Genomic DNA, 27032 nt, shown 5'->3' on the forward strand with positions numbered 1-27032 from the left:
GAATATATTGAATAGGAGAGGCCCTAAGACACATCCTTGTCTAACGCCTGTGTTTGTTAGGAAGGGATGGCTCAGTGAACCATATGACACTCTTGATTTGTTGTTATTATTTACACACTGTAAGAAATTTGTTGGGTACTCGAACTTTTCATAATTGCCCAAAGTGCATCTCTGTTCACAGAGTCGAAGGCTTTTGTTAGATCGATGAATGCAACGTAAGGTTTAGACTGCTGCTCTTTTACTTTTTTCTGTAGTTGGCGGATGGAGAATATGGAATCGACGGTACCGCGGTTGGTGCGAAACCCGTTTGCGATTCTGGGAGGATTTTTTCTATATGTGGGTGCAGGCGGTTTGACATCATTTTTGCAAGAATTTTTCCTCCGATAGCTAGTAGTGAAATTCCTCGGTAGTTTTCGCAGTCTGATGCACTTCCTTTGTTCTTAAATATATTCACTATATTCGCGTTGCAAAAGTCCTGAGGTACCTCTCCGCTTTCCCATATGACATCGAAGAGAGCCTTAAGATGACCAATAAGTTCTTTACTTGCACACTTATAGATTTCCGCCGGAATCGCGTCACAGCCAGCTGATTTGTTATTTTTTAGCTGTTTTATGGAGTCCTTTATTTCCTGTTCTGTTATTGGAATGTCTAATACATCGAGGCTGTTATATTATGTTGAGTGCTTCAATACTTCCAATGTTACCGTTCGTGCGGTAATATTACGTAATATTAGCAAAATTACCGGTAATATTACCCTTTATTGTTACACTTATGCTTTTTTTTCAAGAAATACCAATTCTCTCTCAGTGTGAAATAAAACCGCTTATGATTTTTTTTATATGTTTTATTACTTAATTAACCCAACTCTATTTTAACTAAGGAATTTCAGTAAGATCCATGTTAATCGTCTTGCTTTTCCTGTTCCCCCTCAATCCGTGTATGAATTTCAGCGGTTTGATCGTGTTACAATAGTCGTCCGTTGTCGTCTGCGTTTCCCTGCGTTTCATCCCGTAAGTCTGAGTACCGCAGGGAGCTTTGCTGTGCATCCTGTTCGTCATACAGGAAGTAGTTTTGGCGGTTAGGAGAGCATTCTGCAAAATAAAATATTATTAAGTAAGAGAATAATCCAGCTTTTTGCAAAAAGTCTAGGCATATTATAAAATGCCGGCTTTTTACACAAAAGAAGGAATTTTTACAAAAATTCTATCTATTTTGAGTCACTTTACAAAAAGCCTAATCAGAATTAGGCATTTTAAACAATGATATTTTCTGTACACTTCTGCAAAAAGATTGCCTGTTTTCAGTTATTTTACAAAATGCCAAATTGAGAATCGATGCCAGGCAGATTAATAAACGATAAAAAGCATATTGAATATTTTACACTTTAATAAAAATAGTCAATATTTTCCTATATAAAAACCATAATTATTTATATCAAAATTTTATTATTACGTTTAGACGAAAACAACTTGAATCCTATTTCATAAATTTTAATTATAAATAACATAATTTTAAATACAAAACTTATTAAAACCATAATATTAATATCTCATTTAATTATTATACTCTGTAATTCGATTCTGTGGACAGGGCTGCTTCTTTGTGGAACTTTGCTTTCTTTTAGAATAAAATTATTTTAGATCTTTATCTCAACTCTATTAACAGAATTATCACTTTTTGTGCCATTATTTCCAAATTTTGAAAGAGAAGTTCAAGAAATGTGCCAAGTCTTTTGCAAAATGCCGACATATTCGATACACTTGCGACATATATACAGGGTAGTTCGAATTGTAATAGGGAAACTTTCGACATATTCTGTAGATAAAAATAAGTAAAAAATACAGCGTTTAGAAGGTTCATTGTTATTTACGTTTTTTTCCAAATAATTTTTGAAGTAACGTCGACCTTAAGTGCTGTTAAGGAGGCGAGTTTTGTTGATGTAAATAAATAACTGTTTATATATTTGTAATTTATTCATTTTTGTTCCCTAAAATATTTTGATTAAATGAAAATATATAAAAGTGGTCAACGCTGTGCCGGTCAAGCTCAATCGCGTCACTAAAAGTTTATTTGATATGAACTATAGGTAGTTATTTGACTGAAATTATAAATTTGGAAACATTTTATTCTTTTAAATTAATCATAATTTTTCTCTAGAAAAATTTATCATAAAACAGTTTCTGTTGAACTTTTGACACAAAAACATTTACAAATTTATTATTTCAGTCTAATAACTAAGGGAGAATAATTGTTGATATCCTTTTGGATTGAGTTAATGCTTTTTGATTGAATTTAGGCTTTTAGAGTGGATGAAAAATATCCTTATATCTGCTTACCCCTGTTATTGCTTCTCTTCGGTAACTCCATACGTTCCACTTGTATCCGAATACCATGTTTGATTTTTCTATATGTACCTCAGTCTGAGTACCCAAATCGTGCTTATGTGTGTGGTCGACTGCTTCAGTTTCGAAGCTAAATAAGAATTTTTTACATGTATAGCAAGAAACAATAAAATATATAATAATAAAATCATCATCAGATTCACCAGATTCAGATTGCACCATCAGTCGTCTTGAGAAATCAGGTTGTATCTCCCCAGGATCCATGGAGTGAGAGGACTTATCAATGTTGAAAGAGCATGCAATAGACAAAATAACAAACTAGCAATCTATTTTATGCAAAGGGATACTTACCTTCATCGAGCAATATGCGAGTTTGACTGAGGCTATTCTTCCTTGAACCTGGCTTCCCATATCCCAACGGATATGGGACGTCGGTTCAGGAACTGCGAGGAAAGGCATGCCAACGAAAGTCAGGCAGAAGGAATTGATAAAAGTGGATCTATACAATTCCTTACAAACATTAACCTCATGGGAGAAACCGATGGTTTCATATGTGCAATACAAGATTAAGTGGTTAGCACTAGAGCGTATAGGAGGCACATTTTAAAACAAAACATACCAACTGAGAAATGTAGAGTATGTCATAAGATTAGCGAATCCATCCAACACATCAGTTCTGGGCCCGTATTCTGTAACTTTGACATAAAAACGTTATGCCGGTTCCACATTCTCGCTGTTGCTCGGCGAGAAAGCCCGAGAACGAGTGTGTAGATAGGACCGCCCGCATCACCTCGCTTTGTCTTTCCCGGCATCGCCGGTGCTCCGTCGAAAGTCGGTTTTTGGACCCGAGTCAAAGGTGCTCGCGAGAATACCGAGGATGAGCGAGCACAATAGTGTACGTTCTCGGGTTCTCGCATTAATACGCATATTACCGCGAGATTTCGGTGGGTTCAGAGGTTGTGTTGTGTTGTGATACAAACAAAATGGAGTGGAATAATGAAAAAGAATTAAATTACAGCAACAGCAGCAGCAACTTCTGCGTCGGCCATCTTCTCGCGTTCTCGCACGGATGATGGCTTTCCCGAGAGTTCACAACTGCAACTGAAACATTCGCTAATTTAGCGAGAATGTGTATGGTCGTGTCCGAGCACGAATTTACAGAGCGAGCGTATTCGGACGAGAATGTGGAACCGGCATTACGCTTTCAAAGCGGTGAGCGCAAGTATTCGATCAGCGAAACGCAAGGCAGTCGATTTTGGTATTCTCGTTGCCATGCGAATCGTGTTCTGGATACGCGTTGAGCACATATTGCAACATCACAATTTCTAATGTAGCTAATAGTCAAAAGTTGATAACTGACGGATGTAACAATGAAAAATGTCAATGTTACGTGAATTTCATAACCTATTGTTGAGTTATGTCACGCTATTCTTCTATGGATATGTCATTATTCTTATTATACGAGGGAAGTGTTGAAGACGCTTCTCAGCATTTTCGATGTTTTGAACAATATTTATAGCTGCCAAGTCGTAAATTATCAATTACTTATTGAGGAATTTATAGAAGTAGTAATTTTCACTAAAGAGCAAAATAACACATAAAATCACAATTTTTTCGATTTTCACTGACAGTTCGACAAGCAAAACGATCCTTTAAGGCAACCGTTTTCAAAGCGCTCAGCGCAATCAGTAAAGACGCTAAGCGCGTCAGACGAGAATACCGAAATCGTTAATTTAGTGCGCGCTTAGCGAAAATTAACGTCATATACGCTGAGCGTCTTAGACACGACAATATAGCAAAGATTATTCACCTGGAAATGCTAAAGTACCTAAAAATCAAGAACCCTGAAAAAAATATTATGAATACAGGCTACAAGAATTAGAGGAAAACGAACTTAAAGTGTACTGGAATACGCAAATACAGACAGACAGATTGACAGATCAGTAGTTCATAACAAGCCGGACATTGTTTGGATAGATAAAAACGAAAAGAAAGCCTACTTAATCGACCTAGCTGTAGCACTAGGTCACAACATAGTCAAAACTGCAAGGGAAAACATTTCGAAGTATCAAGACTTGACTTTCGATATGAGGCAAACCTATCATCTAAAAGCAACCCGAGTAATACCACTCATCATTTCAAGAAATGGTCTGGTTCACGTTGATTTTGAGAAGAACTTAAAGGAGCTGAAGCTACCAGAAAATATCATAAGTCAATGTATTTAAGCAGCTATTTTGGGTACGGTGAACATAGTCTGCAGAGTAATGAATATATAAATATAATTAATAATAATATTTGTATAGAATCGTGAAAAAAATGCTTTAAAATACTAAATTAAATAATAAGCCTGCAAATGCTATGTAGTAAATTCTAAAATACAATAAAAGATTACCCTGAACAACCTTTATACTCCATCATAAGGTCGTTTATGTTCAGATACGAAATTAGCTGAAAATATTTTCTAGCCATAGTTACCGTTCGTATGATGAACCTAAAAATGAATTTTAAAAAATTAAACTTTAAATTTTTATACTCATTTTATTTTATATTTAATAGGTATGGTTATCATTGCAGAATTTTCTGCGCTATTGTTTACTTTTTGCATCCGATTTTCTTTATTGCCAATTGAAATTTTTTTTAACGGTTTTGCAGATGTTTGCGGTTTTATATTTCATATGGCATTTTCCACAGTAAATTTTTATCAAAGCCACCCAATAATTTTTCTTTCGTATTTTACCGTTGAAGGAGCCATATGAAATAATACTGCCTGTATCTGCAAAACCATTAAAAATTTTGAAATACCTAAAATAATACAAATTTTAAACTTTTTTAATGTTGTACTTACTCTTCTGGATTTACAGCGAACCTATTCGCTGCCAGTTTGCAACAAAAACAGTAAAATTTATTATTGTATTTTATTATGCCAAATTTTGGATTTCCTTTAATTAGGGCTCCGTAAACATTGACGAGGGCCCAACAACAGTAACCATCGAACTGAAACAAAGAGAGCAACTAATAATTTTTGCGCTTTCTGTAATCTGCTTTTATGAAACTGTTTGCTAATGATACTCGTTTCTCATCAACTACGTTTGCTTTTTAATGTTTCAGCAGTTCATTAGAAGATTGTTTCTTTGAGTATGGAGTCTTTTAGAGAGTGACATTTATGTGCGAAGCAAATGTATGTATAAACATACTGTATATTAAAAAAGAATGGTTAGTAATATGTTGAAATTTTCATGCATTTTGTATATGGACCGATTTTGATGAATTTTTAAGCAACTTGTAGCTAAATTATTTGACTTTTTAATGTCTCTTTCTAAGTTAAAAACATTGCCTGAAAACTTATATCGTGAAATTTTGATAAAATAATTTAGTACATACTAAAAACACGCTTTGTCGCTAGTGGTAGGAAAAATAAATTTTAGAGGTTACTAGTTTATTTGGTTGCCTGTGATATTACAGGGTGTTTCCTAATTAATCTAAAAAATAAAAAATCGTTAGCAAACGGATTAAGGCGGGCTCTTAATAAGTATATTTATTTTTTTCTCGATAACCGTTTGATGAACAAGAAAAACTCAAAAGATCAATTTTGTTGAAAAAGGATGGCAAGTCAAGAAAAAATATATTTTCTTTAAAAAAGCAGTGGTGTACCATTTATGTTAAGCAAAAAAATCTATTTTTTTTAAATTTTTAACACCCTGCAGATCAGAAAGGAAGTACTTTAGACCCAATGGTTATATAAAAATTGTTTTAAGAACACAAGAGGAATCACACCACAATTTTATTAGACTAATTATTCGAAAACACCCTGTATATTGTCAACTTGACAATGATTGCTGATAAATCAAAAAATACCTTTTCAGTGAAAAAAGCCTGATTTTCGCAGGAAAATTTTTGATTTTTATTGAATTTGGACCTGCGTCTGCAAATTCTGGTTTGTTTTTTAATTTTCTATCTATCTAAATTTTAAATATCATAGTCAGAAATAGTTTTATTATTTATTAACTGTAAAAGTGGCGTTTTCTTGTTGTGTTACATCTTGCAAAGAAACTAACAAAACTGCAAAAATGCACGTGTTTCCAAAAGACGATAAGGTATGTATCTTAGATAAAAGAAAAATATATGGTATGTATTCGTTGTTTTTTTTTTCGTTCGCCTTAAAATCTATAAATCTTGGTCTATTCATTAGACAGTCAGTCGACTAACGATCATTTACATGAAACTCTGTAAAATAAATAAAAAATAAACTGTAAAATATATATATTCTTATGTTTTATTAAAGTTACTCTGATATACTAATATATCAGTGTAACTTTAAAAATAAATCCTTCGAATTCAAATATAAACATAAAAAACATTTACAGCAGAAAAGGCGAAGGCGCTGGGTTAAACGTAGTCTCTACTAAAAACACGGAGGGGTGCTTTAACCCAAAATTTTACTATTAAGTTTCATATCTATCTTAATAGTAGATTATTTTCTTTTATCTATGGTTAAAAATGAAAGTTGTTATCTGTCAGTTATACGAGGAAGAACAAAATGTTGATATTTTGGTGAAAGTTTGAAACATCCTGTGAAGTACGATAACAAAGCAAGAAATTTTAAAATAATTTTGTCATCTAGGTGTATATTTTCTTGATAGTTTGTTTTTTGATTTATCTCAATAACTGGTATTTGTTTTGGAGATATTTGCTATTGAAGAAGACACTAACATTTTTTCGTATTTTTTACATTAAAGCCATGCCTTTGCTTTTGATCCTAGTCAACAGACCTATAAAATAGTGTTTATGATTTATGTAACGTCACTGTCTTTGAAAAATCATATTATTATTGTCTCTAGCCAGATATGGTTGTAACTCCTAAAGTTCATGTCTAACATGTTCAATTAAAGCAGCAATAGCCGATACTTCAGAACCTAAGACCATCTCTACTAGAGTAAACATTAATAAACAAAAATAATATGACTGTTCAATGACAGTGACAATACAAAAAAAAAAAATAAACACTATTTTATAAGTGTGTCGATGAGGACCCGAAATCAATGCTAAACTTGCTGTAAATCGTTACTGTCTTATTGAGAAGCGAATATCTCCAATAAAAATAAAGCTATTGAGATGAATCAAAAAACAAATTATCGGGAAATGACGTACCTAGACGATAAAATTATTTTTAAATTTCTTACTTTGTTAACGTATTCCACAGGATGTTTCAAACTTTCACCAAAATATCATCATTTTGTTTTCCTCCGTATAATTGACAGATGGAAACTTTCATTTTTAATTTAGAAAGAGACACTCAAAAGTCAAATAACTTAGCTACAAATTGCTTAAAAAGTCATCAAAATCGGCCCACTAGAACAAACTATATTAAACTTTAAAATACATCAATATTTTAAGGTGCCGATGTCGGTGAGTGTATAAAAAAGACTAAAAGATACTTTTACCTCTAAAGTTACATCAGGTAATTGCTCTGCATCGTGGTATATAGTGACGTAGGGATTCGTAGTGGAGGTTAGTAAAGGTTCGTCCTTCGTCGCAATCCATTTCATCATCTGGCTTTCTTCTTCGAGGGTGAGATCTAATTGTACCGAAACCACGGTTTGGAATAGGGCCAGAAATAGTTTCCACAATTCCTGGACGTACAAGGCAGTATCCTGGATTTCCTTCCATATTTGAGATAGGTGGATGAAATGAGGCTAAAAGCATAAAATTGCTAAACAAAGAGATTTAATTTTTCAAAATGCATCTAAATGTTTAAGAAAAGCTTAGTTTAGCATTAAAGCATGAATGGTACACATGATACATTTGTATATTCATACAACAATTTTTATTTAACATCAATCAATCAAGGAGAATTATTATTTTATTTTATTTAACCAGATAATTTTGCTTTCCGTCGTGTTATCTTAATAAACTATAATGAAAATGAGCTTGTGCAGTTCTAAGGTAATACTCTGTCAGTGTGACAGGGTGTGTCTTAAATAACTGCAAATATTTTCAGGGCTGGTAGATCTCGATAAAAGAAATATATTTTCTCGGTACCGTTTTTCAAATAAGCCCAAAATAACCGAGTTATTTTACATTGAAAATTTTCAAAAAAAAAATTTTTGTTTAAATTTTGAGAACCACTGGGTCTTTTCTGGGTTTTCTTTTTTGTAAATTTAATATACTACCAATGTTGCCATAATATTATCAAGAAACTATGTTTTTAACTAAAAAACTAAAAAAGATTGTTTTTTTTTCAAAAAATTACAAATTTTCAAATTTTTTTTTAGTCTAATACAACTTTTGCATAAAATCATCATTTCGATTGTTTCCGTTTTTTGTAGAGCGTGAAATTTCCTATAAATCTTCTCGCGAAGATATTGCGGAAACAAACCATTCCGAAATTATTAAAATTCAAAAATAAAAAAGAAAAATATCCGTGTTATTTAAATGAAAAAAAAAAACAAATAAATTGAGACAAACCTTAATATTAATATTAAGGGTTCTACTAGGCGCCAAAATTTTTGTTTTTAAACGGTTTTATTTAGCTCGACCCGTAGGGTATTTATTTATTTGTTTGTTTATTTGGGTCAAAATTAGAAATTGAAATTTAAGTACCTTCCTGTTGTCAGATTGATCTGAAATTTGGTACACACCTTTAGTTCCGATGACAATACAATATAGTAATATCAATAACATTGTAAATCTAAGATGGCCGCCGGTACAAAATGGCGGATTTCATATTTTTCCACAACCCCTCAATATGGGTATCAAATGAAAGGGCTACACTAGTAGAATACTGTGATTATGACAAAATTTAAAATCCAAGATGGACGTCGTTACAAAATGGCGTATTGGGTGAGGGCATGAGTAGTCGTGTCCAGAACAGTTGTGTCCAAGATTGTGTGACGTTAGAAGGACAGATAAAAAAAATAGGTGATTAGATGTACCTACGTAGTTAGCGGTAGCTTTACCACCCAAGTTAAGGTAATAGGTTAAAACGTGCTGAGGACTGTATGGCATTAGGGTGGCTAAAAATGTAAGTAGCTAATAAGCATAAGTAGCTAAGTAATGTTGCGGTCCAACATTGACGTTACAAAAGGATTGGTAAATGGTGCTATAGGCCACATTACAGAAATTGTTTGGCATCAGTTTGGATTGACTTTGGCAGAGACGGCATACACGTTATACACCCGAAAGCCATACAGTTTCCAGCAAAATTCAATTATGGTACGGCTGAAAGAAGGATGTTACCCTTAATTTTGTCATGGGCATCCACCGTCCATAAAATGCAGGGCAGGACAGTCGACCATGCAGTAGTGTATTTGGGCTGAAAATTGTTTGAGGAAGGGCAAGCATACGTGGCTCTAAGTCGAGTCAAGTCTCTGGAAGGGCTATGTATTGAGGAATTAGATTGTAATAAATTATCAGGTAAAAAACCATGTAATAATGATGCACTAAATGAATTAAATAGAATGAGGAATATTCGGTACGCATTTCCGTTAAATACTAAAAACTAGAAAATAAAAAATCGGTAAAAAAACTTGTAAGTTAAACGGTTTTATCTTATGTGCACTGAAAACTAGAAAATAATAATAACAATTAGGTATTCTGAACTTCTAGTTCAGAAATATTTTAGTACTAGGCAGAATAGCTTTTAGGCATATTAGACTAAAATAAAAACGTGGGGCCCCTCTGAAATCCTACCTATGGCAAAGCATATCTTTATACTTTGGTAGATCATGAGCTCGGCGTTCGCTGGTGAAGCCGCCACGGCTGGTTATTGATTGTCAAAATCTCCAGTTACGATTATAGTAAGTCGATGCAATCCACACTTAGTATAGAAGAAAGTATTACAGCAATAGTTAATGGGCCCCACGTTTTTATTTTAGTCTAATATGCCTAAAAGCTATTCTGCCTAGTACTAAAATATTTTTGAACTAGAAGTTCAAAATACCTAATTGTTATTATTATTTTCTAGTTTTCAGTGCACATAAGATAAAACCGTTTAACTTAAAAGTTTTTTTACCGATTTTTTATTAAATGTACTTCCATCTTTTCAACACCATAAGAAATCCTTTTTTTTATTTTGAAACACCCTAATAAACATTTATTAGGCTCAGTTTGGTACATTTTAAACCACATAAAAAATTAAATCGATTCGAGCGTTTCATAATAAAATGTTCACTGGCTCTTGCCCCACATTTTCCCTTGTTGTTCGTTTTAACGATTGTTTAAAACGACTCGGACGGCCTTGAGCGGGGTTAAATCTCGAATTTTGCGCCGCTTTTCAAACATGCGACAATAATTTTAAAATCCGCCCGTAACTACATAATTTGCGCGCAGAGTGATGGCGTTTGATTTGCGCCCGTCCAGTTACTGAAAAGAATTTTAAAAATCCGGAACACGAACAGAGCTTTGTCGAACGTAGAGCGTGGATTTTTTTGTGCGTGGCTGTAAAATAGTCATAATTCGGACTCTTTTCTAATTTCCGACACAAAAGAAACATTCGTACATAGCCGTTTATAGCTAAAACGGTTTTAAAAATAGTCTAAAATTGAAAGTTCCTTAAATACCATACAATAAAAAAAAACGACGTCAAAGACGGCTGGGGAATGACAATCGGTAATAATTTTGGCGAGGTCAAGCCCTGATTTGCGCGCAGAGTAATGGCGTTTGATTTGCGCCCGTCCAGTCGCTGAAAAGAATTTTAAAAATCCGGAACACGAACAGAGCTTTGTCGAACGTAGAGCGTGGACTTTTTTGTGCGTGGCTGTAAAATAGTCATAATTCGGACTCTTTTCTAATTTCCAACACAAAAGAAACTTTCGTACATAGCCGTTTATAGCTAAAACGGTTTTAAAAATAGTCTAAAATTGAAAGTTCCTTAAATACCATACAATAAAAAAAACGGCGTCAAAGACGGCTGGGGAATGACAATCGGTAATAATTTTGGCGAGGTCAAGCCCTGATTTGCGCGCAGAGTGATGGCGTTTGATTTGCGCCCGTCCAGTCGCTGAAAAGAATTTTAAAAATCCGGAACACGAACAGAGCTTTGTCGAACGTAGAGCGTGGATTTTTTTGTGCGTGGCTGTAAAATAGTCATAATTCGGACTCTTTTCTAATTTCCAACACAAAAGAAACATTCGTACATAGCCGTTTATAGCTAAAACGGTTTTAAAAATAGTCTAAAATTGAAAAAGTTCCTTAAATACCATACAATAAAAAAACGGCGTCAAAGACGGCTGGGGAATGACAGTCGGTAATAATTTTGGCGAGGTCAAGCCCTGATTTGCGCGCAGAGTGATGGCGTTTGATTTGCGCCCGTCCAGTTACTGAAAAGAATTTTAAAAATCCGGAACACGAACAGAGCTTTGTCGAACGTAAAGCGTGGATTTTTTTGTGCATGGCTGTAAAATAGTCATAATTCGGACTGTTTTCTAATTTCCGACGCAAAAGAAACATTCGTACATAGCCGTTTATAGCTAAAACGGTTTTAAAAATAGTCTAAAATTGAAAGTTCCTTAAATATAATATAATAGCTCCCGTATACCGGGGGCGTCTCAGGCTCACCTCCTATAACTTTTTTATTTTTTCAGATAAAAAAACGAGATTTGGTATGTTTGTAATGAATATGACATAAATTAGGATAGATTGACGTATTCAATTCTTTTTGGTCATTTCCTGTTTCACCGGAAATGACTACAACTTTTGGTTTTTAAATGGTACCCTCGGTATTTTTTTACTTTATTCGATAGAAAATGACATTCTGAATAGAATGACATATCATATGTCAACTTTTAACATTCAACCGCCTTTTGAAGAATGGGAAAGCAACCGAGTAATGAACATTCAAGAGATAGCAGTCTACACAGATGCTTCCGCAAATTCAGGGGGCACAGGTATAGGCATCTTCTCAGAGAAACTAGAGATCCGACGATCTTTGAGGCTATCGGATGGCTGTAATGTTCTACAAGCAGAGGTTTACGCCATAAAGGAAGCGGTTAGTTGTATACGAGGGAAAATTGCTGATAGACCAATAGGGGATATAGTGATGTACTCTGACAGCTTGGCCGCTTTAAGAAGCATCACCATGCAATCAGTGAGATCGAAAACTGTGATGGAATGCCGAGAAGCACTGTCCTGGCTGCGTCGGGGCGGGGCTACTCTGTGCTGGGTGCCAGGCCACAGCAATGTGGTGGGCAATCAGGAAGCAGACAGAAAGACTCGCCAAAGACGGGGCCAGGGGAGAGGCCGTGGCAGATGACCCACCACTTGTGACGATCAACACACTGAAGGAGGCTATAGGAACTGCCTGCGCTACAGCTCGAAGACTATGGCCAGTGGAAGATAGAAAAAAAAACAACTACTAGAGCACAAAAAGGACCTAGTACGCATAATTGTAGGTGTCGTCACTGGAAACTGTTCCACGGGGATAAACCTCGTGAGATGGAAAGTTTCCGACGACGACTACTGCAGAGAATGCGGAGAGGAAGAAGAAACCATAGAGCACCTGCTGTGCCACTGTCCGGCACTGGAATACCGACGCTTTAAAACTTTAGGGCAAGGTTTTTTGGAGGGACTAGAGGACGCAGCAGAAGCCAACATCAGCGACATCGGGAACTTTGCAAAGAGCTGGAAGTGCTTTAACGCAAAGAAAGAACGAGAGGAAGGTTTGGTAAAACAATACAGCGGTATCGCAATGGGCCCAAGGCCTCCGAGTGAGGGATCAAATATGATCCCAAACCCCAGCAACCTAACCTAACCTAAGTAGACTGTTTGAAGCGTTCTAAAATTAAAATTGTCATTTTAATATCCTTACGAAAACATCTTTCACAAGCATGTAAAGTTGGGGTACGACTATTTCTCGAAGGTATTTGATAACTTCGTGGTATTCGGAGATCATTGCTTGTAGATTGTCGTCGATCTTGTTTAGTTCCACCAGTAATTCTCTGTAAGATTAATTAAGATAAATTAATAGTAAATTCTGGAGGTAACGTCAAAGAAAGTATTTCAGTTTTATACATTTTTGACTTAAAAAGTATAGCTTTTGTTTTCTCTCTATTTAGGAGTAATTTATTTCGGCACAATAGATTGTAAATTTTCTCAAACGTCAGTCTCGTACTATCCTCTATAGCCATGTAGTTTTTAGCGCTGACATCAGCAAAGTAGTGTCATCAGCATATTGAAAGAAGGTCACAGTTCGCGAAGGATCAATGCTTAGATCAGGCATGATCATTGATAAAAATTATAAAAAGCAAAGGCACCAATATGCTACACTGAGGTACACCGACTTTTTTAGACAAATCTGATGACATTGCGGTAATTCCAATTTTGTTATTGAAGTTTTTGAGTCCTTCCTGTGAGGTTATAACGAACCCATTGCAGGAGACTTCCTCTAACGTCATACCTTTCGAGTTTTTGTATAAGAATATTTATTCTTAGAGGACGAATACGAACTTCCACTAGCCATAGCCTTTATAGACTTTGAGAAGGCTATCGATTTGATATATCCTAAGGCAATAATAGAAGCCGTAGCGAATCAAAGTATTGACAGGCGTTATATAGAAACTCATACCAATATATACAAAGAAGCCAAAACAAGAGTAATGATATATACGAGGATGGTCTGAAAAGTTTCCGACCCCAACGTGAAGATGGCAGCACTCGTAGATAAAAGCTAGTGAATTTTCATTGTTCATCTGTTGACAGTTATTCACCAAAGTTTCAGCCATTTTGGATGCGCAGTTGTTATGTAACAGTCGTTTGAGTGAGTTGATGTCAGTGTTTTTGTGAAAATGGACATTATCGAGTATCGAGCTGTCATTAAATATCTGGTTTTGAAAGGCAATACGCCTACACAAATTACACATGACTTGGATTCTGTGTATGGGGACTCTGCACCATCATTTACCACAGTGAAATTTTGGGCAGCTGAATTTAAACGTGGCCGTAAGAGCTTGGGGACGATGAACGTTCGGGACGTCCAAAAACTGCAACTACCGACGATAACATCGCCAAAGTTCACCAAATGGTGCTAGACGACCGCCGAATTAAAGTGAGAGAGATAGCAGAGGTTATGAACATATCAAAAGAACGTGTTTGTCACATATTAAATCAAGATTTAGGCATGAGAAAGCTATCCGCGCGTTGGGTGCCGCGTTTGCTCACGTTAGACCAAAAGCGTGTTCGTATGAACATTTTCAATGCTATGTTAGCGCAGTTTAGGCGCAATAAATCCGAGTTTTGGCATCGATTAATTAATGTAGATGAAACTTGGATACACCACTCTTCACCAGAAACAAAAATACAGTCCAAACAGTGGACGGCAAAGGGAGAACCGGCTCCAAAAAAGCAAAAACTGATATTTCGGCTGGGAAAGTGATGGCGACTGTTTTTTGGGATAGTCATGGAGTTATTTTAACTGATTACCTTCAAAAAGGAAAAACCATCACAGGAGCATACTACGCACCATTACTTGACAAGCTAAAAGCAGAACTTACGGAAAAACGGCTACATTTACAGTAAAAGACAATTCTGTTTCACCAAGATAACGCACCGTCTCACACCTCAGCGGTTGCCATGGCGAAAATCCACGAATTACGGTTTGAACTGCTTGACCATCCGCCTTACTCACCAGATCTAGCCCCTAGCGACTTCTTTCTGTTCCCTCATTTAAAAATTGCGCTCGGAGGACAGAGATTTTCGTCAAATGAAGAGGCAATCACCTTCGTGAACCACTATTTTGCAGAGAAAAACGCCGAGTACTATTTGGACGGGTTACAGAGATGGGAGCATCGCTGGGAAAAGTGTGTAAAGTTACAAGGGGACTATGTTGAAAAATAAAATAAAATATTCTGACAAAATGTCTTGTGTCTTTGTTAGGTCAGAAACTTTTCAGACCACCCTCGTAAAACAACCCCCCAAGTTCCCAACTGGCAAAGGAATACGACAGGGAGACGCAATATCCTCTAAGCTATTTACAGCAACACAAGAAGAAATCTTCCGTCAACTAGACTGCACCAACAAAGGATTAAAAATAGATGGAGAATATCTTAACCATCTATAAGATTTGCTGATGACATAGTCTTAATAACCAATAGTTCTGAAAAAAACAAACACAAATTATCAAACTAAATACAGCCAGCAACAAAGTAGGTCTCAAAATGGATTTAACAAAAAATTATGTAACGTACAACGAACTAGTAGACAGAAAAGACATTCTAATAAATAACACAAAACTGGAAATAGTAGAAGAATACATTTATTTGGGACAACTAATACCCAGCTCGGGATCTTTACTACCAGAAACCAACCGAAGAATTAAGTTAGTATGGAGTACTTACGGAAGAAACTCAATCATATTCAAATCTAGAATACCACTTTATCTAAAGAAAAAACATCCGACCAGTGTGTACTACCAGTCATGACCTATGCATGCGAAATCTGGACGCTTAAAACGGACATTACAAAGAAACTGCAGGTCGCACAACGCTCAATTGAACGAAATATATTGGGAATAACCAAGAAAGACTGTAAAAGAATAGAGTGGATACGACAAAAGACCCAGGTAATAGATATCATCCACAGAATCAAATCTCCCAAGTGGCAATGGGCAGGAAACCTGGCAAGAATGGCGGACAACAGATGGATTACAAAAATTACAGCATGACACCCACGAGGATCTAGAGGAAGACCAAACCTGAGATGGGACTATGATATTAGGAAATTAGCAGGTATATCTCGGCCCCGCATAGCCAACAATAGACAACAATGGGCCCAACAACAAAGAGAGTATCTAAATATGTGAGGAAGGCTCCACTATAATTGGAAATGGTTGAATAAGCTGAGAATGGTGATGATGATGATGATCAGCGAAGCATTTCGCGAGCAGTGTAGAGGAAAACCTTGTGTTTCATTGGCTTACCTCGGGCTATTTACGCTCTGCTTCAGTATTTGCAGACGATGGGCCAAGGTTTAAATAATACTAACAGTAAAACGAGTAGTGTGGGCACGAATTTTAACTTAGTATTTTGTGATGAATTTTAGGAATAGTGTAGAGGTGGTTTTATAATAAGAATCTTTCTCTTATGAATAATTACGATTACCTTGCAGATTTAATCCACTGCCTATAAAGAGTTCCCAAATCCTTATATTGGATCCATTTTAGTTTGCTGTTTATAGTCGGACACGCAATCTCAAGTACGTACTCGTCTCGAACATCTTTAATATTCAACGGGGCTAGGATTAGTTTTGTTATCGCTTTACTGGTTTCTTCCGATTCAACCAAGTTCAGTATGATTTTCCTTCTCAATTTGGCTATGCTCTCGTTTAGCAGTTTAGGCACTAAAATATACAAGAAATTGAGGCTTTCTAGAATCAGTGAAATTGTTTTTTTTATTAGATATAGTACTATAATTACAACCTGATCTAATACTTAAATAACTTATACTAAGGACTTACTCACCAGGGTTCCTTATTTTTTACACTAATATTATGAGGGTGCCATTAAAAAATTGGCGCCGGGAGGCACGTATAGCCGCCCATACTAAAATATGTTAATAAAAATTGGTAGGCAGTTCTAGTTTCAAAGTAAAGGAATTTTTCCAATTTTTTTTTATCTCAAAAACTTCCACTTTGACTGATTTTGATGTTAATACAAATTTTGTTGCAAATATTATACCTAATCTTAAATTGAAAACCGCGTTTCGCTAGCTACTGTAATTTTGGAATGACGATTTTTTAAAATTTTTAACCCGCTCCCATACCCCTTACCAACCCCCACCCCCACCAAAAACTAATGGCCAGATTGTCGGGTGCCACAGTATTTTTGTGCCAAATTTGGTTAAAATCGGTTTAGCGGTTTTTGAGTAATCGTGCTACAGACAAACGGACAGACGGACAGACAGACAGACACCATGAAAATATTTTGTATTTAGGTTATTAATCATCTCATTTTGAGTGAAATTAAAAAAACTTTATTTTTTGCCGATCTTATTAGTCTACCATACCTGTTGGTATGGTCGGCTAAAAAGTAACCGATAATAATTGAATACGTCAGTCAATCCTGCTTTATGTTACATACTAACATACCGAATCTCGTTTTTTTGTCTGAAAAAATAAAAAAGTTATCGGGGGTGAGCCACTTTGAACGATACTTGGCACATCAGATAGTAAACATATACAGGGTGTTTCAAAACAAATGCGAAAAACTTCAGGGGGTGATTCCTTGTTAAAAATAAAGCGTAGTTTGCTTTATAAATGTTGGGTCAAAAGTCAACCATTAGGGAGATATCGCGGTACAAAGATGGCGGAAAAATAATGTTTTTATTTTTTATCTTGAAAACGAAAAGAGATAGACTAATGAAATTTTATAGAAGCATTATTGTTATAAAAACACACTTTCTGGTAATTTTTTTACTTTTTTAAAATGAGTGGAAGGGGTTGAAATAAACTACCCCTATCATTCTTGTTAACGAAATTTAAAGAAAAATCTTATCAAACACATGCAAGATGCATTAATTTGGATAGTTTAGTTGATTTAGAAACTTTTTTGTCTCTTGTGTTTTTTTGATAAAAGTCACCGATTTGAAATTAAAAAATAAAATGTAAAGCATTACATGTCAGGACAAAAAACATTTTTAGATAAAGAATCTAGTTGGCTGCTGTAATTTTCTTAGAAAAATCTAGTCGACCGCTGTCACTTTTAGGATGTTTCTAATATTATTTAATTTGACATACTCTACTGCAATACGTTATTATCTTACGATCAATTAATTATTCCGAAGCCTTTTTCTTTATCTAAAAAATGTTTTCTGCCCTGACATGTAATGCTTTACATTTTATTTTTTAATTTCAAATCGGTGAGTTTTATCAAAAAAAGACAAGAGATAAAAAAGTTTCTAAATAAACTGAACTATCCAATTACTTTTTTGCATGTGTTTGATACGAATTTTCTTTAAATTTCGTTAACAAGAATGATAGGGGTAGTTTATTTCAACCCCTTCCACTCATTTTAAAAAAGTGAAAAAATTACCAGAAAGTGTGTTTTCATAACAGTAATGCTTCCATAAAATTTCATTAGTCTATCTCTTTTCGTTTTCAAGATAAAAAATAAAAACATTGTTTTTCCGCCATCTTTGTACTGCGATATCTCCCTAATGATTGACTTTTGACCCAACGTTTATAAAGCAAACTACCCTTTATTTTTAACAAGGAATCACCCCCTGAAGTTTTTCGCATTTGTTCTGAAACACCCTGTATAACTAATTATTTTCTGTGCGAAAATACCTTAATAAAACCACCCTCGTAGAAGATATTTCGTGTTTTTATGGATGTTATAACATTTTTAGAAGTAATTAAAACCCACGATGCAGATTTGTGTGAGTGTGGGATGGCATTTTGAAAACCGCGTAAACCGCATTTAAAATGGGAAATATTCCTGTCACTGTTATTTTATTGTTTAAACGAAATAAACAGATTTATCATCAGTATTATATCGTGCGGAGTTTACAGAAACGGTAGATATACACGGTGTCCCATATAAGAATGCACACTACAGTGATCTCATAAACCAAAAGAGATACAAAGATGATTGAATCAGAGAAAAGTTGTGCCTTGCTGAACCTTCATTATCATAATTTTCGGGTTATTAAACCATTTCTAATTATGGTCTGCCTCCCTCACATATTTAGACGCTTTCTTTGTAGCTTGGCTCATTGTTGTCTATTGTTGGCATGCGGGCCCAAGTTATCCCTGTTAATTTCCTAATATCATGGTTCCGTCTCTGGTTTGGTCTTCTTCTAGATCTCTTAGATAGTGTGTAATTTTTGTGGTCATCTATTGCCCATCCTTCTTTCCAGGTGTCCTGCCCATTGCCACTTGAGGGATTTGATTCTGGGGATGATATCTATATATCTATACAGGGTGCTACAAATTCGAGGTACGAGCATTGGTATCTCGGTAACCGTAATAGATACGAACATGGTTAAATTGGGGCAAAGTTGCGCTATGAGATGTTCACCAAGATGCCATCAGAAAAGTTTCAAAAATTTCACGGATTGCTGAGTTTTTTGGAAAAAAACGGATTTTATTTTTTCCTGTCGTTCTTTGTTAGAAAATCAAAAAACTAATTGCACATTCTAATAGCCACTTTATTAGGACTATCTGATAGTATTTTTAGATTTTCAAATTATCTTATAATTTTTGAGATACAGAGGCGAACTTAACTTTTCTAAATACGGACCTGCATTTTTTATTTGAGATTTTGAAAGAACTCGGTCTCCTTAGTACAATGATATGCCACACTTAATATTTTTTTTGTTTAGACATTTGAACACAATTTATTTAAACTAATTTCAAGTCCGGGTCTGTTTTTTTTTCAAATATTTAATCTATTCATCGTTACAATATTGATAAGCTTTCAAACTGAACAATGACGTGGGGTAAAACATTGAATACGGAAAATCAAATGCAATAAAATAATGTAAATATAATATAATATTATAATATAAACAACCAAATAATTTTCCCAGAAGATGGACTGGAAATGGTAGAGCAGTATAATGTCCAGCGATGTTCCTGGACCTATCGCCAAGGGGCTACATTATTTGTAAAAGTGAAATCAATTTATTTCAACATTTACAATAAAGAGTACAAAATGCATTCGAAAGTATAAGAAGAAAGTTTAAAGAGCTACAAATAAGTAAGTTAAAAAAGTAAAAAAGTTAAAAATAATATCTTTAAATTTGTGACGTGGATATTATTTATTTGAATCTTCCAATTGTCTCGATTTTCCTTATTCAATGTTAGTTAGCGCTGATCAATATTGTTGCAATGAATATAATCAGATTAAATAATTTAAGAAACCAGTGTCGGACTTGAAATTATTTAAAATAATAATTAAATAGTTTTGTTGCTGTTAAGGTATACAAAACAAAACAAAAGTATTAAGTGTGGCATATCGCCTCCTACATATTTTTTAACTCGTTTGAAGAGTAATAACTTTTAGTCCGAACCTGTATAAAACTACTGAATAAAAAATATACATTTACGACATTTTATACGTAAATAAAATAAAACAACAAATTATTGAGTCCAGCCCACGTCTACCCTACATCATAGTTTTACATTTTTTAAATAAAATTAGAACGACACTGATAAACCGGAATTTAAGTCGGCCATATTTGAGGCCCATCGCGGTGTACCTAAGATTTTTGATATGCTCCTTCCTTAGTCTTCTTATTCAAAGGTGCTTATGGTTTTTCAGGACTATTGGCAATTAGGACTATGTCATCAGAAAATCTTAGATGGTTAAGATATTCTCCATTTTTATCCTTTGTTGGTCCAGTCCAGTTAACGGAAGATTTCTTCTAGTGGTGCTGTAAGCAGCTTTGGGAATATCGCGTCTCCCTGTCGTACTCCTTTCCCAGTAGGAAACTCTGGGGTTGTTTTATCTATCATCACTTTTGCTTTGGCTTCTTTGTATATATTTGCGAGAGTTTCGCTCGGGCTTCTATTAATGCCTGAGGATATATTGAAGTCTATAAAGGCTATGGCTAGTGAAAGTTCGTTCGAAGAACATAATATATTAAACTTTAAATACCTACTTGAAAATTTAAAGTGTCCATTTCTTGTGCATGTCAGTATATTTTTCCTGCTCTATAAGTTGATGTTATTATATTTTTAATAAGGCAATCAATTTTCCATTATAATATTTTGTTCTGTTTTATGTTGCCAATAATTGACGATGATTTTTGTACTTTAATATTTTTTAAAATTGGTCGTATACAATAATTTTAATGATTTTATTTTTGATTAATCCTATTAAGAAACTAAATAATTTCAACCTACTGTCTTTAATACCGTAACCTCCTTTTTTACACTCTTTGTTATAAAGTCGGATTCCCATTGACAAATCGGCTATAGTCTTTACTACTTCCTGCTTAATATAATTCGTAACCGATGGAAACGTTTTCATTTCCTTAACTTCCACGATACTCTTGACTACTTGCTTTGCTTCCTTCAATACCTGAAAATAAAAAAAAAACGTTTGGAGATTGCTTCTGTGGATAATTATACATATATAGTTGTTTTTAAGCCACTTAAAAAACACCCTGTGCAATAATTTCACGAGCAAATCTTCCTAAAACATTATTTTTCGTTCAGAATCAAGTCTCCTAATAATGAAAATAGGGCTAAAAGTACAAAATATAACTCTTTAAACTTGACGAAAAAATGTTCCGTTGCGTTTTTAAACATCTGAGTGTATTTAGTTTCTTTATTTGGATGCTCACGGTTGTAATTCCGTAAGTTTGTTACCCCTTTTAAAAACCTAATTCAAAGTTAATCTACCGGAAAATTTAACTTGCGTGCACTGAAAAACCACTCGCCACACTTATTAAGTAATATCCCATTAAAAAATGTAAATATTTTTATTTGATTGTCAGCTTGACATATCTGGGACAGTTAATCAGAATTTCAATCGTGAATGCTCATGAGACTGTTGAGAAAAATAAATTACGTAGCTGTCAATTCCAAAGTTCGTTTAATGATATTTTTCTCAATCGTACCGTAGTTGGTTGCGTGTAAACTCTATAAAAATAGTTTTTTTCAACATTTTTTTATTAAGGGTTAATAAAATAGAAATTTTTCGGGTTTGTTATATTTTTTTGTTACGGTATATTGTATTAGAAGCTTTTAGAGAAATAGAATATCTATAGGGAAATTAAAACAACTTTGGGTGCACGTCATCAATAACACTATGTGTCTTAATAGAGTTTGCTGGTGGTCGTATTATGATCTGCAACCAAAGTTATTTTAATTTCCCTATATGTTCCATAAATCTTCCATAAAAATATTACTTAACAAAGTCAATAATATCAGATATGCCGACGATACTAGAAACTTCTAATATCAGTATAGACCGGGAGACCCTGTATATACAGGGTGAGTCTTCAATAAGTGCAAATTTAGTGGTAGTATATTTCGATACAAGATACGTAGACATACAAAGAGGTGTTAGACAGGGATGCATATTGTTACCATTATTGTTTAACGTTTATGCCGAATATATAATCCGAAAATCTCTTCAAAATTGTCCAGAAGGGGCTAAAATAAATGGAAAAATTATAAACAATATAAGATATGCAGACGACACCGTGGTATTAGCAGAATCCGAAGACCAGCTGCAAACCCTAATGGACAAACTGACAGAAGAAAGTATCAGGATGAGTCTAGAGACTAATACCACCAAGACAAAAACTATGATTTTCGACAGACATCAGACTTCCGCAAGACAATGAAAATACCGGCATAATAGTAAACGGCGCGGCGTCCATCTCGAAACCACGCAGAGTTATATTTACTTGGGCAGGGAATTAAACAGCCAGCTACTCTAAGGAAATCAGAAGAAGAATTGAATTAGCTAGGGCTGGTTTCCTCAATATGCGGAAGTTCTTATGCCATCCGAGAATAGCTATATCAACGAGGCTAAGAACATTAAAATGTTATATATGGCCCCTACTTCAATATGGATGCGAAACATGGACGCTAAAACAAGAAGACATCAAACACCTTAATGCTTTTGAAATGTGGATGTATCGTCGGATGCTGAGGATAAGTTGGACCTCCAGAACAACAAATTGTCAAGTTTTAGACAGAATGAAAACTCATCCACACCTAACAGGCACAATTAAAATCAAAAAGACTTCTTGCACATCATAATAGAAGGAAAAATCGATGGAAAACGTAGCATAGGGAGGAAAAAGAAATCATGGCTACGTAACATAAGAGATTGGACCCACACCGACGGAAACACTCTTATTCACCAAGCTCTGGACAGAGAGTCATACGCCATATTAATCGCCAACCTCATCGGAGAAGGCACCTAGGAGGAGGAGGATATTTCGACCCCAGAAACACGATTAAAAAACATAATTTCTTGATAATATGGCAACATAGATAGTAGATTCAATTTACAAGAAAGAAAACACAGAAAAGATTCAGTGGTTTTCAAAATTTAAGCAAAAAATCTTTTTTTTTGGAAATTTTCGAAGTAAAATAATATCTCGGTTATTTCGGACTTAGGTACTTGAAAAACGGTAAAGAGATATATGCTTCTTTTATCAAGATCTACCAGCCTTGAAAATATTTGCACTTATTTAAGACTCACCCTATATAGTGTACAGAAAATATTCTATGAAACTTACATCTGAATTTGCTGGATTACCCATTCCTGATGCCAGTATAGCGTATATAGAAATTTTCTTGTACAGAATTTCAATGGTATTCTTTTTGTCTTGTTCAACAATATTCATAAGTAACGGGTGCAATTTTGTTTCAGTTTCTCGTCTGTAAAAATAATATTGTTAATTTACATATTTCTTTGTTATTTTTACAAGATTTATACTGGTTTTGGTATTTAAATATTGTTCGTTGAGTTCAGTCAAAAATAACATTGTTATCGTTGATTGAAGAAATAAGAAGATATGCTGAAATAATGATATGCCTACTTATATCATAAACAAAGTTTAAAGTTGCTACTGTGATTTCTGTTAATATGGCAGCTTGACAAAACTAATAAAATTAGGAATTTTGACAATCTGTCATGTTAACAAAGATGACACTAGCAACTTCAAACTCTAGGGCTATAATCTGGAGAAAGAGACCTTTAAAATAAGGTATCACTCGACCCCCCTTCCCATTACAAAAACTAGGGGTGCCACTCACCCTCGCTCGGGGGGTGAAGCTAGAGGCAAGGTAATATGCGTAAAATGTGCCCCTTTTAAAAAATAGATCGACGTGTGTTCGAGCATTATTTTTTACTAAAATCCCAGTTTGAGAAAATGAATTTATTCCATACTTAGTGTACACACTGTAGAATACTGTACCGTAGTTCTGCTTTCAGTCGACAGAGTGGGTGGTTACCGGAGACAGTGTTGCCAGAACTACGGATTAATAGGTAGATTTACGGATTTTGGGTACCGTACGTTAATAATACGGATTCTCTATCATTAAACAATTCAATATAATATTATATGATTAAAACAAAGAATGGCGTCAGAGTTGGCTTGGAAATGAAGCTCGCTGTTATTTCATATGTAAAATAATATGGTAAATGTTAATAGTCGTCATTTCCAAGCCACCAAACTAAACGACTTTTTTCGATCATACAAAATATTCAGTACCAATAAAATAATTTTTGTTTATTCTACGTTTAACACGAATACATTTTCAATATAAACGCGGATTTTTCATCCAAACATATTTTCATCAAACGTATTGAATGTTTTCATCAAACGTATTGAAAAAATGAATGTTTTATGCGTTGGCTGCAGAACGATTGGTGTCTCCACCGTACATCACGTGAGACGTAAGGGGAAATCAAATCAGCCATGTCACGAATTTGCCCATTCGATTGCGTATCTTCCCAAATCTTTCGATCAACGTTCATACCTAAAGGAGTTTATCAATTTGTAGCCTTTTTGGACGTGGTCCGTTACCAAAAACTGAATTTTCAACGTGGCTATTTGTCTGTTTTTCTTGTCTTTCAATTTCGACACCGTATGTTTTATGAAGGCCTGCGTGTTTTGTCGGTTTGTAATATTTGCTTCGAACAAGCCTCGTTGCGGGTCCAATCTGCACAGTTCGATCTGAAATATTTTAATTGGAATAATTCTTTAATTTGAGTGAATTACAGGGTGTTTCAAAAATATGTGCCATCTCTTGTGGGAAGATTGCTCACGGAAATATAGGATTTATTTTTCATATCAACATAGGTCCGATTCGGCTCTATTTCGTAGCTACAGGCTGTTAAAGTTTTCATTATTTTTCGATTTATTATAATGACATAATATATGATATTAAAAATATCATATATTATATCATTAAATACCGGGTGGCGTCTCAAAAGTGAGGTGAGATCTCACCCTATAATTTGGTATGTTAGTATATGCCATAAATTAGGATTGATTGGCGTATTCAACTGGTCATTTCCTGTTTCACCGGAAATTACTACAATTTTTGATTTTGAAATGGCACCCTCTTTATATTTTTATTTTATTCGATAGAAAATGACACTGATATATACTGGGTGAGTCTTAAATAAGTGCAAATATAAACAAGTATCATATGTCAACTTTTGACATTTTCGCTTTAAAAAAATCGTATTTTAAATTTCAATCTAGAGTGTCATGGCTGTGTTAAAAACACTAATTTTAAGCCTTGGAAAAATAGATTTGATCGTCTAATGTTTTTGCGTCTTATCCTAGTCGGTTAAAAGATGCCCAAAACGTATTTTTAATATCTTAATTTTTTCAAATAGAACAAGGGTGGCTCGTTAGCATATTTGGAAAAAGCATTGTTTTACGAATAATTTGGTACCACACACTTGGTATTTCGAGTAAATTTGTCGTTATGAACCGCATATTAGAATTTCAAATAAACCATATGCGAAAATGTCAAAAGTTGACATATGATACGTCATTCTATTCAGAATGTCATTTTCTATCGAATAAAGTAAAAAATACCGAGGGTGTCATTTAAAAATCAAAAGTTGTAGTCATTTCCGGTGAAACAGGAAGTGACCAAAAAACAATTGAATACCTCACTCAATCCTAATTTATGTCATATATACCAAATCTTGTTTTTTTTATCTGAAAAAATAAAAAGTTATAGGGGTGAGCCACTTTTGAGACGCGCCCGGTATATAAAATTTTAAAATACATCTAAATTTTAAGGTGCTTGGTTTTTGTGCCGGTTAGTGTATTTCTAATGATGGTTCTTAAACTATCTTACATAGTACACAAGAAATTCTGGAATGACCTCTATGTTCCTATTTTTACATTCTCTTAAGATTTCTGATAAAACGTTTCGGACGATATGATCGGTGTCATCGGTTATTGATTTAGTGGTTGACATTGCAGTCTCCATCTTGGTGTTCTAAAAATATTTTTAGTGATTTATTTATATTAATTTTATTTTGTATTATCTTTTAATGGTATTATACTAAGAATTTATTTTATATTATCCAATATAATCCAGTTTTAAAAACCTGTTCGCTTTTTCTTTCAGTCGAATTATTAAAAGAATGCTGTACGATTATTAAAAAAATCTTTGTAATATACAGGGTGTCCCAGAAATGAGTGCAAATATTTTAACTGGTAGTATAGTTCAACCCCAGAAACACGCCTATGAGTTTTGAAAAAATTTGAAAATTCGGAATTTTTATTTTTTTAGTTTTTATTAAAAAAAAATAAGTTTTTGATAATATGGCGAAATAGGTAGTAGATTAAATTTACAAGAATGAACATCCAGAAAAGATCCAGTGGTTCTCAAAATTTTAGCAAAAAATAATTATTTTTGGAAATTTTCAATCCGTTATTTTGAACTTATTTGAAAAACGATAAAGAGAAAATAAATTAATTACACATTTTCATATTCAAAATTGGACAATACAAAATCGTCTTTATACTGGATTATATGATATGGTGATAGAGATCTTTAATAGAGTAGTTTAATACAAAAATTAAATTCGATTTTACTTACCTATGTTTTTTTCATATACCCCGAATTTACGAATATCCTTTAAAATATTCCGAATTCATTTATTTAATGCCCCCAGTGATCCCCCAATTTTAAATAAGTTGATCACTCCATTCACTTCACTTACTATCTATTTATTATAGACAATTTAATGACACATGTACG

At 34.3% G+C, this 27032-nt stretch overlaps 1 protein-coding gene across 1 annotated transcript; it reads right to left on the minus strand.

Annotated features, from left to right (window-relative positions):
- Positions 1-829: 829 nt before the first annotated feature.
- LOC115888555 (cilia- and flagella-associated protein 206-like) lies at positions 830-27032 on the minus strand. The gene is made up of 12 exons (XM_030908307.1): positions 26871-27032; positions 26121-26264; positions 24780-24976; positions 23534-23675; positions 21177-21354; positions 16433-16670; positions 13147-13276; positions 7784-8035; positions 5188-5336; positions 4735-4833; positions 2337-2472; positions 830-1091 (listed from the first exon to the last, which is right to left on the minus strand). The coding sequence occupies exons 2-12, from the start codon at positions 26253-26255 to the stop codon at positions 876-878; spliced, it is 1872 nt and encodes a 623-aa protein (XP_030764167.1). The 5' UTR covers positions 26256-26264; positions 26871-27032; the 3' UTR covers positions 830-875.

This window comes from Sitophilus oryzae, unplaced genomic scaffold (assembly GCF_002938485.1).
Source record: "Sitophilus oryzae breed Bouriz unplaced genomic scaffold, Soryzae_2.0 scaffold_801_pilon_pilon, whole genome shotgun sequence".
Taxonomy (NCBI): domain Eukaryota; kingdom Metazoa; phylum Arthropoda; class Insecta; order Coleoptera; family Curculionidae; genus Sitophilus; species Sitophilus oryzae.

Bases quoted from the DNA above. Each gene is read 5' to 3' on its own strand.
- LOC115888555 (XM_030908307.1), bottom strand. From the start codon at position 26,255: ATGGAGACTGCAATGTCAACCACTAAATCAATAACCGATGACACCGAT. The intron at 5,337-7,783 runs GTAAAAGTATCT...TCTTTGTTTCAG, and splicing joins TACCTGATGTAACTTTAGAG to TTCGATGGTTACTGTTGTTG. The intron at 2,473-4,734 runs GTAATCTTTTAT...ATTCTTATTTAG, and splicing joins GAGTATAAAGGTTGTTCAGG to CTTCGAAACTGAAGCAGTCG.